The sequence below is a fragment of the Onthophagus taurus genome, chromosome 7, assembly GCF_036711975.1.
Source record: "Onthophagus taurus isolate NC chromosome 7, IU_Otau_3.0, whole genome shotgun sequence".
NCBI classification, from domain to species: Eukaryota; Metazoa; Arthropoda; class Insecta; order Coleoptera; family Scarabaeidae; genus Onthophagus; species Onthophagus taurus.
In genome coordinates, this window is record NC_091972.1 from 8,686,888 (window position 1) to 8,700,468 (window position 13,581).

At 32.5% G+C, this 13,581-nt stretch overlaps 3 protein-coding genes across 3 annotated transcripts; 1 reads left to right on the top strand and 2 right to left on the bottom strand.

Moving 5' to 3' along the window:
• Nucleotides 1-120: 120 nt before the first annotated feature.
• On the bottom strand, nt 121-4,168 carry LOC111424571 (DNA helicase MCM8-like). Its single transcript, XM_023058156.2, has 8 exons — nt 2,911-4,168; nt 2,718-2,792; nt 2,057-2,664; nt 1,728-2,003; nt 1,444-1,663; nt 1,227-1,387; nt 836-1,167; nt 121-777 (listed from the first exon to the last, which is right to left on the bottom strand). The coding sequence occupies exons 1-8, from the start codon at nt 3,017-3,019 to the stop codon at nt 192-194; spliced, it is 2,367 nt and encodes a 788-aa protein (XP_022913924.2). The 5' UTR covers nt 3,020-4,168; the 3' UTR covers nt 121-191.
• Nucleotides 4,169-4,244: 76 nt separating this feature from the next.
• Nucleotides 4,245-6,880, bottom strand: LOC111424546 (carbonyl reductase [NADPH] 1-like). The gene is made up of 4 exons (XM_023058124.2): nt 6,639-6,880; nt 6,323-6,583; nt 6,024-6,262; nt 4,245-5,967 (listed from the first exon to the last, which is right to left on the bottom strand). Exons 1-4 carry the CDS (start codon nt 6,678-6,680, stop codon nt 5,637-5,639), a joined length of 873 nt encoding a protein of 290 aa, XP_022913892.2. The 5' UTR covers nt 6,681-6,880; the 3' UTR covers nt 4,245-5,636.
• A 225-nt stretch (nt 6,881-7,105) lies between these two features.
• Nucleotides 7,106-12,656, top strand: LOC111424492 (RNA-binding protein 4F). Its single transcript, XM_023058044.2, has 3 exons — nt 7,106-7,253; nt 7,306-7,573; nt 10,581-12,656. Exons 1-3 carry the CDS (start codon nt 7,170-7,172, stop codon nt 12,602-12,604), a joined length of 2,376 nt encoding a protein of 791 aa, XP_022913812.1. The 5' UTR covers nt 7,106-7,169; the 3' UTR covers nt 12,605-12,656.
• The last annotated feature ends 925 nt before the right edge of the window (nt 12,657-13,581 follow it).

Below are 13,581 nucleotides of genomic sequence, written 5' to 3' on the forward strand. Positions count from 1 at the left end.
TCCAGGTAAACGTGCGTTTCTATCTTAAGACTTTTAAGATAAATTAGTATTCGTTGTTTGTTCGGAATGGTAACCGTGTTTTTTGGGGGAAAAAATGTTTTATATATTAAACGTAGATAAAAAAAAAGAAAATGTGTTTTATTTTGTTCTAAAATTAAATTTAATATTTGAAATACAAGTATTTATTATTATTAAACATCAAAATTAACTAATTGATACATATTATCCGGTTTCTTTAACAAAACCCCATCCAAATTCAATATCTGTATCGTATTATAAAACCGATTTTTAGCTACCCCGGCTTGCGCAGCGACATTTCTTAATTCTTCTAAACTAAACATTTTCGATTCATTCGATTGTGAAATATCTTCTAAAAGCGATAAAAACTTTGAAACTTGTTTTCTTCCGCTAATTCCGGTACCATTTGGAGATCTACCATAATCAAAGGAACCATTTTCGTCAATCGCCACGCTCGCAATACTATATTTTATTATTTCGATTACTTCAAGGGCATCTTCAGCTGTTGCTTCTTCGCGTAATTCCAATTTAGCTCGAGCTTGTGTTAATCGTTTTAATGATTCTAATTGTCGGGCGGTTACCGGCGTAAAATTAGATGTATTTCGATTACTCCGTAAATCTAGATAAAATTCTTCTAAAATCACTTTTGCTTCAGCATTTAATTGGGGTTTAACGTATTTTTGAGCATAGGCTATATATTTTCTAACCAACGAATGCGGAATTAAATCAAGTTCTTCATTAGGTTGTATTAATAATTCTCTAAAAATGAAAATAATTTAGATTAAGCGTTATTTTCGAATGAAATTTTAGTAAGTACTTCAAAGATGTTTTTTTTGAAGACGTCGCTTCGTTATCGATCTGGTACTTTGAAAAATGATTTGTTTTCTTGTTTGTATGTAAAGCAAGAACGTGTTCTGATAATAAAACATCTGATTTCTCATCAGATCGATCTAATAAAATAAAAATTAAATCAAAACGTGAAAGTAAAGCTGAATTTATTTTTAAATTTTCTATGACGGTTTTCGAATGGTTATAATGACCCCCAATGGGGTTTGCAGCAGCTAAAATAGTCGTTCTTGTTGGAATATTTCGCGATATACCCGCTTTGGCTATACTGATACTTTGTTGCTCCATTACTTCAAGTAAGCTCTGTTGAATCAAAAATAAATAATTTAAAAAAGTATTTGTTTTAAAACGTTAATTTTTACACTATTTTGAGATGGTCCTTTATCGAATTCATCAATACAACAACATCCTTGATCAGCTAAAACTAAAGCTCCAGCTTCTAATGTATATTCACCTCTTGACTCTCTATTTACAGTTACTGTTAAGCCAGCTCCGGTGCTTGTATTTCCACACACATAAACACCTAAAGATAAAACCAAATTAACATAATCTGATTATCTTAAAATGGATATAAATTACCTCCAGGTGCTATATTACAACAAGCTTGTAACATTTGAGATTTTCCCAACCCTGGGTCGCCCATTAATAACACATGACACTCTTTTCTTTTTTCAATAACGTTTTCTGTGCCTCCAAAAAGACTTAGTAAAAGTCCGGCTTTTATTATTTCGTGTCCGTATATGTTTGGGCATAAAGAATGGACGAGTAATCGAAATAAATTTTCTTCTGAATGAATTTTCTGGTTCATAAAAGATATTAATAAAGTTTAATTTCAATAAATTAAAAAAAAATTATTTAATTACTTCAATTTGATAATAATCCGATGTGATAAATGTGATTTTCGGCGAAACTGAAAACGAATTTTGTTGTTGTCGACTTGTTTTTTCATTAATAACGGAAATTGCTTTGATATAAATATCGTAAAGGGCGCCACTTTTCTTTTTAAATCCATAATTCGTTGGTGAACTTTCCGTTTTTACGACGCCAACAATGGTGACGTCATCGCCCAATATACAAGAGGAAACTAAATCGTTTTCAAGTAAACATGGAATACTACGAGGTATTCGAGCACTTTCCCCCTAAAAATAAATTAAAAAAAAAATACAAAGACAACGAAGATTTAGGAACTTACTGAATCATCATCATTAATTTCTTGAATCTTAATATTTTGGTAATTAATTGTATGTGTGTATTTAGAAGCTAATAAAGGTTTAAATTTCGATTGAGCCCGACATCCTTTTCTAATACACATATTTGGAGTTGTATAATAACCATCATTTTGTTTAACAATTAACATTTGTTCACATTGACTACATTTAAATTCAATTTCAACACACAGATCTTGTTTATCACCAGTTTTTATAACAGCACCTTTAACAGCAACCAATTTATTACAACGATTCACCCGAACATCTTTAATATTTAATATAGGTTCAACATTAATTAATCTACAATGTACAATAGGAATAAGATACTCGCTGTTTTCTTTTTCAACTTCACATAAAGTTTGATGCATTGCTAAACCTATACATTTTAAAATTTCCTCTGTGTTTTCTATCAAATCTTTTTGTAAACTATCAAAACATTTATTTAAGAACTCGTTTTTTAAAACCTCTTTATAATCGATCGTAAAGAAGCCATCTTCTTTAATTTTTCCGTATGAAAATAACGAATTATTCTTGCTTATGTACGATTTGAAGTGGTTTATTTTTGATTTTATAACTTCATTGTCAAGAAACGCTGCAAATAAATATATTTTGAAGAGTTTACAAAGATGTGTTATGAATACTTACTTCTGTTAAAATAATGATAAAATCCCTCAAAACCATTACAAGAAGATGGTGTTGATTCCCTTATATCTTTTGAATCTGAATTATGAGAATTAAACTTATTAAATGAATTTTTTCGTTTGTAAGACATTGTTTTGAATATTTGAATTTTTCTTTGGTTAGTTTTTTAGGTTAACTTAAAAAGTTATAAGATTACCTAACATAGGCAACCACATATACAACCAATTTGTAGACTTATTTTCTCTTTCTTTGCTAATTTTAAGAAAACAATGTATTTTGAGAAATTTAATTAGTAATGGTATCATCTTTTCATGTTAATAAAATATTCTATAAGATGTTGCGTAATTTTACTAACTCTAGTGTTCAAAGGGAAAAGAAGGAGTATATGCTGCAATCGAAGAGAAAGACCGTCTTTCAAAAAATCGATAAACTATGTAAAAATAGAAGGATTGGTAACATTTTCAGATCCTAAAATTGTTTAATTTTTGCAATAATTAATATTAAAATTCAAAAGCCCCTCTATAAAAGCTTTGGTGACGTTTACAAGGTTTTCGCGTAAGATCAAGAAGACACAAACGTTCATCGTTCGGATCTCTTCTTCTAGCGCATAAGATTCTCGTGGCATCGCACTCATATACCTTTTATTGTCCAAAGTTTTTTCAAATTTCCATTATTTTTTTTTTGAAAAAGTAAAACCGTTTGAAAAATAAAAAATTGCCCCATTGTGGGGAAGTTTCAGGAAGCGTTCTATTCCACAAGGTCTTATTGATGTTAATGCTTTGAATGATTTCTTTTTGTCGCTTGTCGATTAAGGAAACATTTGGAAACCTTTTCCATATTGCCTGATACCCAGTCTGTTTTTAGAGCGGGTTACAGTTTTGCTACTGCACACTTAGAAGTTATTGATGCTATCATTAGAGGAAGGGATATGGACATATATCGCGCAATGCCCGTGCTTTTCTTGAACATTACTTAATGAATCGCAGACAGATGGTTTCTTTTGATGGTGGCTAGTCTGATGAAGCTGTTGTGTTGTCTGGCGTTGCTCAAGTATCTATATTCACTCCAATTCTCTACTTAATTTATAGTAGTAATATTTTTGGTATGTTGCATCACTGCATATGCTGATGACACTCAGCTTCATTTTTCCTTTGATCCTACTCAAGTGCATATTACTCAGAATTATATTAATCAGATCGGTTTTTGGTGTTTGTGGTGTTAGTTTGCAGTTTAGCGATGAGACAAAGAACTTGGGCGTTATCATCGATTCATCACTTAGATTTCTTGCACATGTATCTAATTTACATAAGCGAGCCTATGCTGCGCTGCTTCTACTCTACGGTAATTGCAACTTATTGAATCGGCGTTTAAGAATTCAACTTTTTGATTCAATTGTATTATCCTTATTCAATTACTGAGACGTAATTTATGATTCTTATCTTGATGTGGTTACTACCCTTCAAATTCAACGTCTGCAAAACGGTTGTTTGAGATTTATATATGGTATAAGAAGAAAAAACAGTACATCAATAAATATTAAATTCCTAAATTCGAATTACATACATTCAAATACATATGTACAAAGCTGTACTTGATTATACAAATAAAAATTACTGCTATTTTTAAGTCTTGGCATCGATGCCTTGTAAACAACTATCACCCTACAGATAATATATGACACGTAGCTCCATTATAATATTTTGAACCTAAATGAGTCTCGTTAAGTATTAATTATAGTTAATGTAATAAAAATAACGAAGAAAATTCAACCAATTAAAATTTGTTGCAACTGTTAAATTAAATTTTATGATGGAGCTGTCACTTTTTGACATTTAAGTGTCAAATTTGTATTTATTTTGAAGATCCCATTGAAAGCGTTCATCAGACAATTCAGTTTAATTCACCCATTTCAACATTTAATTGCCAACCTACAAGTTTCTGTTATACTCTGTTTTTAAACCAGGAGGAGTAAACGCGAAAGTCAGATTTACACTAGGAAAAATCACCAGAAAATATCACTAGATATTTTGGCGGTAAATTTAAATTAATAATTATTATTATTTATTTATTTACTTATTATTATATTATATTTATTTCAAAATATAATAAAAAAGGGTTTAAGAACACAAAATATACAATAATGACACGAAACTGTCGAATTATCAATTACCTAACCGTTAAATTCAAAATCAAAATTCAAAATTGCCTGTGTGTGAACTTTCCTCGCATTCAACCAATCACGTGCAAGGTCAATCTGGTGACAAATTTAAAATACTCCTCCTGGTTTAAAAACAGAGTATAGTTATACAGCCTGATTCAGAGTAAGCGCCTTATTTTTTTTTAGCCACACTATGGGTACTACTTTCAAAATATTTGGCAATAATATGTTTTAGGACATTCTCTACACGATGGTGATATCATATTTTCAATTGGACGAATTATTTCAAAATGGCGACTGTCAACTTTTTTTTTTAAATGGAATGCCAAATTTTTTTTTTATTATTCAGATCCTAAAAACATTCTTTTTACGACAGTATTTTGTTTTTCTTAAAAATTCATTTCTTTCCCCATCAAAAAGCAACCTAACATTTTAATCTAGTAGCGCATAAATGTTTTACACTCGATGTTATTTTTGTCCAAATATATAAATAAGTAGATGTTTATTACAAAATAAAGTTTAATTGCTAGCGCTAGTTAGCAATTAAACGATAATTGATATCACGATATCAATTATCGTGATATCAGCGTGATATGACAAGTGATATGAAAAGTGTAATGTTCAAGCTGTCATTTTGACAGATATGTAAATGTCAAGTTTGTGCATAATTCCTTCTGTATGGAAACAGTCTAAAATTACTCCTATTCGCCCTATATCTATGTATAATGCCCCTATCTATCTATAACTATTGCCCTATATCCATTCTACCAATAATAGGAACATTTTTGGAAAAACTTATTTATAACTCTCGAATCACACCAAACATATTCTCCTTTAAATCCATGTTGCTCAAGAGCTAAATATAAAATTGGTTTAGCTCCTTGTTCGATAGTTAAAACACCCTGATGATCAGTCATGTCTGTATCTACAAATCCAGGATGAACAGAATTAACCGAAACGTTTAAATCCCCACGTGTCAGATTAAATTCTTTTTGTTGAATCCTAGTAAGTGCAGAAACACCAACTTTTGAGACTACATAAGCGGAATCGTTCCATCCAAACGGTGTAACAGTATCGTTATGTTCTTCTCGACATCTGATTCATTGAAATCCTACATAATTTGAAGAAAATAATTTCATTTGTATACTTACTTTACGAATTCGTTCATGAGAGTACTTAATTTTTCAATGGTAAGATTTGAATCACTGAATTTGGCTCGTAATTCTATGGAAGGGATTCTAGCAAGATGTCCGGCTGAGCTTGATACATTAACCACTCTTGCATCTTTTCGCAATAAAGGAAAGAAAGCTTCACAAACTCGAAGAAGTCCAAAATAGTTAGTTTTTATTGTATCAGAAGCTTGTTTTGAGAATGGTTCTTTAGAATCTTGCTGTAAATAAATAAAATATGTAAATTAATTTTAGGAAAGTTAAGATATATTTTCTTTTACATTATAAGCAATAGCAGCATTATTGATTAATAGATCAACACCTCCGTGTTCATTTTTTATAAAGTCACGAAACTTGTTGACACTTTCTTGATTATCAACATCAAGTTGATGGAACAAAGGGTTAAATCCTGCGTCTTTTAATTTCTTAACAGCTTCATTTCCACGTTCGGAGTTGCGTGCGGTTAAATAAACCACTCCATCAAATTTATCACATAAACCTTTGACAATTGCATATCCGATACCTTTATTAGACCCAGTTACCTATTCAAGATGAATTTGCTTTTTAAACAGAGTTTAAATTATTTATTTTACTTACAATCGCAACTTTTCTTGATGTGTTTAGTGCCATTCTAATCATCAATTGGAAAATATTATATGAAATAGAATAGGTGAAAGCAACCTTTTATAAGTAAATTCTATAAAAAATATTGTTGTTTTTGTGAAAAAGCTGAAATTGTATGATATTGGTTGATAATTAATTTGGATTTCCTGTGGTTTTGTAGTTTATTTTTTAGTGGTGTCAAATTTCTGTGGTAAATAAACAGATAGGCAATAACATTGACACCATTAATGTAAATTTAAAAATTTTAAATAAATTTTTTTAACTAAGGAAACGTTTAGAGTTATTCGAATATGATATAAAAATTTATATTACATTGACTAAATATCATGATAATTACATTAATTATACATTTTAAGAAAAATATATTTAATTAAAGAGATTTTTGGCAACCAATAACACACTTAGCTGTTAAAATGTGTGCCTAATTAACGCATGCGTAATTCAAGAGTAAATAAAAACGAAAACAAACCTGTTCTACTTAAATAAATTTTCCATTAAAGAAAAATGGAAGAAATGGACACCGAAAATGCAAATCAAGATTTATGTTCTGATAGTTCATCAGATGGCAATGAAGATGAGGAAGAAAAGGTATTTATAATCACTTAACCTCATTCTATCAATAATTTCACTCATGATTTAGCTTATTGAAGCCCGAGCTGCGGAGTTGGAACAACAAGTTTCCGCAAATCCCTATCTTTATGATAATCACGTTGAGTTAACAGAACTCTACCGAAAATTGGGCGACTTAACATCAATGCGAGCGGCTTACGAGCGATTTAGCACAGCTTATCCATTAACAGCAACAATTTGGCTACAATGGATTCAGGATGAAATCAAAATTTCCCAAACTGATAAAGAAAAAAGAAGAATTCTTGATTTATTTAAGAAGGCAATAAGAGATTATCACTGTAATTATTATTAATTAATTTTAACCTTTATCCAGACTTTGTGTCAAATTGACATAATTTTTAAGTTTACTTGCTGATATTTTCATTATTTACTAATTTCCTATTTCTGTTTTTCCCATTAATCTTATCTAGTAGGCTGGATAAAGAAAATCCTTAATTTTGTCTTAATGTGTCAAATTGACATTTTACATGCTTGTAATTTGTGTATAAACAACAGTATTAGTGAAATTACAGGGTAAAAATACATGTAATACTTTTGGTTTAGTGATATAGCTTTAGATTCGAATGTGTTGTTGTTGAAAGATAAAACTATACAATACACCAAAGAACCAATGCCACTTGCTTGGTCTACAAGCTCGAACTCCTTTGCTTCTAGACAATAAGGGCCAACACTGTTTGTTACCAGCTGTATATCTGATCCTAACAACTATGGGAAAAAAAAAGTACACATGTCAAGTAATAGAAAAAGAATAGGAGAGAACAAGAATGAAAGAAAATCGGATTAAGCGCAAAATGATTGGAAAAGGGCAAATATAGCTGTCAGCTGAAGATCAAAAAACAGTCTCAGATAACCCTACAGTTAGAGACAGGGGAGAATTAAAGAGTAACAGAATTTGCGACGAACAATAGTTGGAAGGAAACAACCAAATTTGCGTATGGAATAGAAACAGAAATAAACCTTCCTGCAGACAGACTGAATCTGGGGCTACCAGGACAATTCAGAATCCATCATCAACCCCAAGTTTTTAACTATTTAAGAGAATTGCATGATGTTACCATCAAGTGTCAGATGGTTACTATTGATGGAGTAAAATTTTCTTAGCAAAGGTTAATCCGAAATCAATAGCTTAGTCTTTGCTATATTCAAACTCAAGCCATGCCATCTAGACCAGTCTAGAACACTAGCAAGATTAAACCTCATTACCGTTGCTGGAAGTTCATCCACAGCTGCAGATGTATAAATTTGGAGGTCGTCTGCATATGGGTGAAAGTTGCACTTAATTATCTTAGTAATGCAGTTTATGAAGACGAAAAAGAGAAGTGAACCCAAAACACTACCCTGAGGCACACCGCAACGGCTTGTAAATACAGACGAGGAAGATAGGAGGCACATACACACAAGGAATTAGAAAGGTATGATTCAAACCAAGCGACACAGCTCGGCGAAAAACCTACAGAAAATAGAATTGCCACCTACAAGCTATGATTAACAGAATCAAACGCCTTGCTGAAGTCAAGCAAAACCAATAAGGTCAAACGCCGGTCATCACAACCACGTCTAATATCATCAGTAATTTTGAAAAGCGCCAATGTCGTGACCAGATTGCAAATCAGTGATAATCTTATGCTCATCAAAATACCGCCGCGCTTGCATATACACCAAGCGCTTTAGAAATTACGGACATAATATATATAGGATGAAAATCACTTAGCCGAGTATGACACTTAAGTTTAGGTATGCGTACAACATAAGCTGGTTTCCAAATAGAAGCGAAGGACGATGGAGAAGTTAAATATGTGGAGTAATAAATGATTATATCCAAAATAGGAAAGAGCTGCTTAATGCTGACACCATCAGCACCTACACTAGTGGACCGAGAATATCTGAGAGGCCAGCAGACTTGGAATTCGTCAAACAACTCCAAGGAAAATCTGGAACTGATATTAGCGGATGCATTAATGGCCAGAATTGGTGATACCTTAATTGAACCGTCTAGACTGATAGGGGATTCGGCAAAATAACTAGCCAGAGAATTACAATTAAAACTACTTTGGTAAGAAGGAGATTCAACTACACCAAGAGAACGCATGGTTTTCCAGAAAGTATAGGGGGTAGCATAGGATAATTTCCGATAAATATACAAGTTTTTAAAATTCTTACAACGGTGGTCCAATGAGCATTGGAAGGATGTCTTCAAAGAAGAGTTTTTGCAGAATTTGTATGGCGTTCGATGATATAAAGAAAAATGGTTGGCTGTTGATGTGATCACAATGCGTGTTACTATGGCTTAGTTTTATTAGCCGGCATTTATCATTCAAAGGGGGAAAGTATTGAGGAATTGTGGGATGATAAACATGGCCGTCCAATATTTGCAGCAACCATGGCGATAGGGCGGTTCAAAGACATCAATCGCTGTCTCAGATTCGACGATCAGCAAAGAGCAAAGAGGGAGCATACTGTGACAAACTTGCTCCATAATAAACATTAATAATAAAATTTTATAATGAAACAAAGGGTGGTGTCGGTGTGTTGGATCAGATGATTGAGTCATATAGATACAAGCGGAAAGTGAACAGGTAGCCTGTTGCACTGTTTTGTAATATGCTCGTATTTCTGCGTATAATGCCTTTATTATATTTACTACATTGAACGCAGATAGGAATATTGCGAAAAAAAATTCACCAAGCTTTATGTTTCCCATACATCAAGCAACGAAATACCAAGCCACGAGACAATTCAAATGTACAGTCATATTCATGGGAAATGCATACTCAATAGGTGACTCATAGCCAGCGGCATGTCGGATCTCACAACAGCGCTTGACCTTAAGTGTGCAGTTCCCATGAACATGACTGTACAACCATCAACGCCGCATGGTTCAAATTCACTAACATCATCATCACTAGAACACGTACCACCGACCAAAAAGAGAGCTCGTTGTCACAGTGGCTCATGTGACATCTCGCTCAAGCGCTAATCTTCACAGCATTCGCTGTGACAAATGTGTAGAGTACGTTTTTACGGCTCATCGATTTGCAATCTGGGAGAAATGTGCAAATTTGATTCAATTCTACTGATTTTCTGTTCTACTGAAACCTTCTTTATTTCCAATAAAATATAACTAAAATAATTTGTTTATTTTTATCTACACAAATGGGAAAATAAACAGACAGTTATTGTCTGGAAATGTATCAATTTGACACATAAAGTCTGGATTCGGTTCTATAAATGAAGTCCTGATGAGGATTAATATTTAAATTTATATTAATTCTTTTTTGTTATTAGCTGGTCATTTATGGCAAGAATATTGCCAATATGCAATTGGTAATTGCTCGATAGAAGAAACGCGAGAAATCTTCGAAATGGGAGTTTCCGTTATTGGTATACACGTTTCCGAGGGTTCTCTTATTTGGGATATGTACAGAGAATTTGAAATGGCACATTTATCAGTTACTAAACCGGAATCGGAAGAGTTTACGGAACAATTAAATCGTGTAATTAATTTGTATCATCGACAACTGCGTGTTCCTTTGTTAGATATGGAAAATACAATGAAAGAGTATCAACAATTTATTGAACAATTACCCGATGATCACGGCGTTGATGTAAAACAAATTGAATGGGCCTATAACAATGCTTTAAAATTAGTTGAAAAATACAAAAAATTTGAAAACGATTTATTAACATGCGATGACGACAATGAGGCTTTTAATATTTACACAAATTACATAAAAGCCATCGATGATCGTATATTAATTATTTGCACTTATGAACGAGCGGTTGCAAGATTACCTTTAAACATAGATTTATGGATCGCTTATTGTCAATTTGCACCCCAATTGGGGAGAGTTGCATTAACAGTAACTGAAAAAGCTGTTAGAAATTGTTCTTGGGTTTCAGATTTGTGGGGTTGGAGATTAAAAGTTATGGAAATTCATAAAGAAAAGCCTGAAGAGGTATTATTATGTTTCGAAGAAAGCTTAAAATGCGTAGGAAATCAAGACCATTTAAAATTATGGCGATATTACATCGAGTATGTCCGAAGACAAGAAAACATGGACATGAAATTAAAAACGATTTTCTCGCAGGCGAGAGAACAGCTTGCTTTCGATCCCGAACAATACACAAAATTATTGAGGATGGAAGCTGATTTGATAGTTAAAACTGATTACGAGGAAGCAAGGAAGATTTGGAGCGAAATTATGAGTATTAAAGAAAACAAAAATTCAGGAATTTTATGGGTTTCCTTTTTAAGTTTGGAGAAACATTTCGGAACATCCCAAAATTTGAGGAGCTTATACCAAAAAGCGATGAAAAATTGTCCTGAATGGGCCGAGTATTTCTCTGATGAGTGGATAATGCACGAGCAAGAAACAAATACAGTCGAGAATGTTATGAAATGTATGGTAAATTCTAAAAAAATGTTAACCGAAATACAAGCTAAAAATAATAACCACGACAATGATTTCAAAAATTCAAAAAGAAATTTTTATGAAACTCAAAATTCGAGAACAATAGAAAGCGAATTGCGAGTTAACAAAAAACTTAAACAAAATCAAAAAGAAGTAATCGAAAAACCATGTATTAAAGTTGTTCAAATTCCAACAGATTTAGATCCATCAACGACTGTGTTTATTTCAAATATAACTCCAAGTGTTTCAGAAAACGTAATAAATAATCTTTTCCCAAATTCATTGAAAATAACTATTCCTACCGATAAATTTGGTCAATCGCGTTGTTTTGCTTATGTACAATTTAAAGATCAAGAAGAAACTAACGAAGCACTTAAAAGAGATCGAGAACCTATCAATGGACGACCAATGTTCATCTCAAAATATAATAAAGATAACAAAGATCGACAAATTGCATTTAAATATGAGACTAAACGTGAACCAAAAAAATTGTTTGTTCGAGGACTTCCTTTAATGTACGACCAAGTTGCTGTAGGAAATATTTTTAAAGAATTTAATCCTGTTGAGGTTAGATTGGTGACTAAATTTAATGGTAAATCGAAAGGTTTGGCTTACGTAGAATTTCCTACGGAAGATATTGCGAAAAAAGCATTGTTAGCTACAGATAATAAGGAAATTGAAGGTTTTACAATTTCCGTTGCTATTAGTTCTCCCCCTCCAAGTAAAGGTAAAACTGTTCCGATGAAAAGTGTTACTGCTCCTTCTCAACATCCAAAAAGTCGACTACAATTTTTACCGAGATGTTTGGAGAAAAACAAAAGTTTGCCAGTCGAAGGGAATACAGTTGTAAAATCAAATGATGATTTTCGAAAATTATTTAATCAGAAAAATGATTAATAAGTTTACTTTCCATTATATTTGTTTCTTTTAAATAAATATGTTTATAAGATGCAAGATTTATATTTTTTATGGTACACCATGTTTTATTTTTTAATTGACTAAAGTAAATTATTTTTTATTAACTTAATGATGTCTCAGAAAGTAACAATTTAACTCTTTAGGGCCAAGCTGGATTTGTATCCTTAGGGACCGGCACCAATGGCGGCACTGAATCGGCATATAGATCAAAAAATAAATCTTTTTTTTAACAAAATTTATTAAAACAAAAACATGTCACAGTTTAATAATATACCTCCTCATGTGCTAGCAATAATACGCTTTGCAGGAAGGTTTCTTGTAGTGTCAAAACACAAGTGGATTTATCATGAACATATTAAAGCCACGAAAGTCTACGACAGCGAGACGGGCTGCCCTGTCTGCTTTTTAACATTGCCCTGGAAAAGGTAGTACGAGATGCAGTACTCTGCACATCTTGAAAAATATTCAAGAAGTAATCGCAGATCTTGGCATTTGTCAAAGTTATAAACAATGCTAGCGCATCCTTCTTTTTAAAGTGCCATGCAGATTCCTGCGTTCTATTATGTGCAGCATTCTGTAATGTTTGGAAGTCCTGTATCCCTGTCCACTGACGGATATTTCTTAGCCACGATAATTTTTTTCTTTCCTCAATTTTTCCCTGAAGAATGAGGCATTGGAAATGGTACCGTTCTCCCCGTAGTATATGTCTGAGATAACCTATCTTTCTTTTCTTGATATTTTCAAAAAGTTTTCGTTCTCCTAGACTGGTAGAGTCGAAAAACCTTCGGAGAACGTCTTTGTTACGCAGGTGACCGACCCAAGACAGCTTCAACATTCGCTGCCGAATCCACATTTTCAGCGTCCATGTCTCAACCCCATATAGGAGAACAGACCAGATGTAGCACTTTACCATCCTATATCTGAGGTTGAAATTCAGGTCGTAAGAAATTTTCGAA

Excerpts from the sequence above, each read along its gene's own strand:
- LOC111424571 (XM_023058156.2), bottom strand. The coding sequence starts at position 3,019 with ATGATACCATTACTAATTAAATTTCTCAAAATACATTGTTTTCTTAAA. Across the intron at positions 2,004-2,056 it reads AAATTAATGATGATGATTCA|GGGGAAAGTGCTCGAATACC; the intron begins GTAAGTTCCTAA and ends ATTTATTTTTAG. Across the intron at positions 1,664-1,727 it reads CGGATTATTATCAAATTGAA|AAAATTCATTCAGAAGAAAA; the intron begins GTAATTAAATAA and ends TTTATGAACCAG.
- LOC111424546 (XM_023058124.2), bottom strand. The coding sequence starts at position 6,680 with ATGATTAGAATGGCACTAAACACATCAAGAAAAGTTGCGATT. Across the intron at positions 6,584-6,638 it reads CATCAAGAAAAGTTGCGATT|GTAACTGGGTCTAATAAAGG; the intron begins GTAAGTAAAATA and ends CATCTTGAATAG. Across the intron at positions 6,263-6,322 it reads ATGCTGCTATTGCTTATAAT|CAAGATTCTAAAGAACCATT; the intron begins GTAAAAGAAAAT and ends ATTTATTTACAG.
- LOC111424492 (XM_023058044.2), top strand. The coding sequence starts at position 7,170 with ATGGAAGAAATGGACACCGAAAATGCAAATCAAGATTTATGTTCTGAT. Across the intron at positions 7,254-7,305 it reads ATGAAGATGAGGAAGAAAAG|CTTATTGAAGCCCGAGCTGC; the intron begins GTATTTATAATC and ends CTCATGATTTAG. Across the intron at positions 7,574-10,580 it reads GGCAATAAGAGATTATCACT|CTGGTCATTTATGGCAAGAA; the intron begins GTAATTATTATT and ends TTTTGTTATTAG.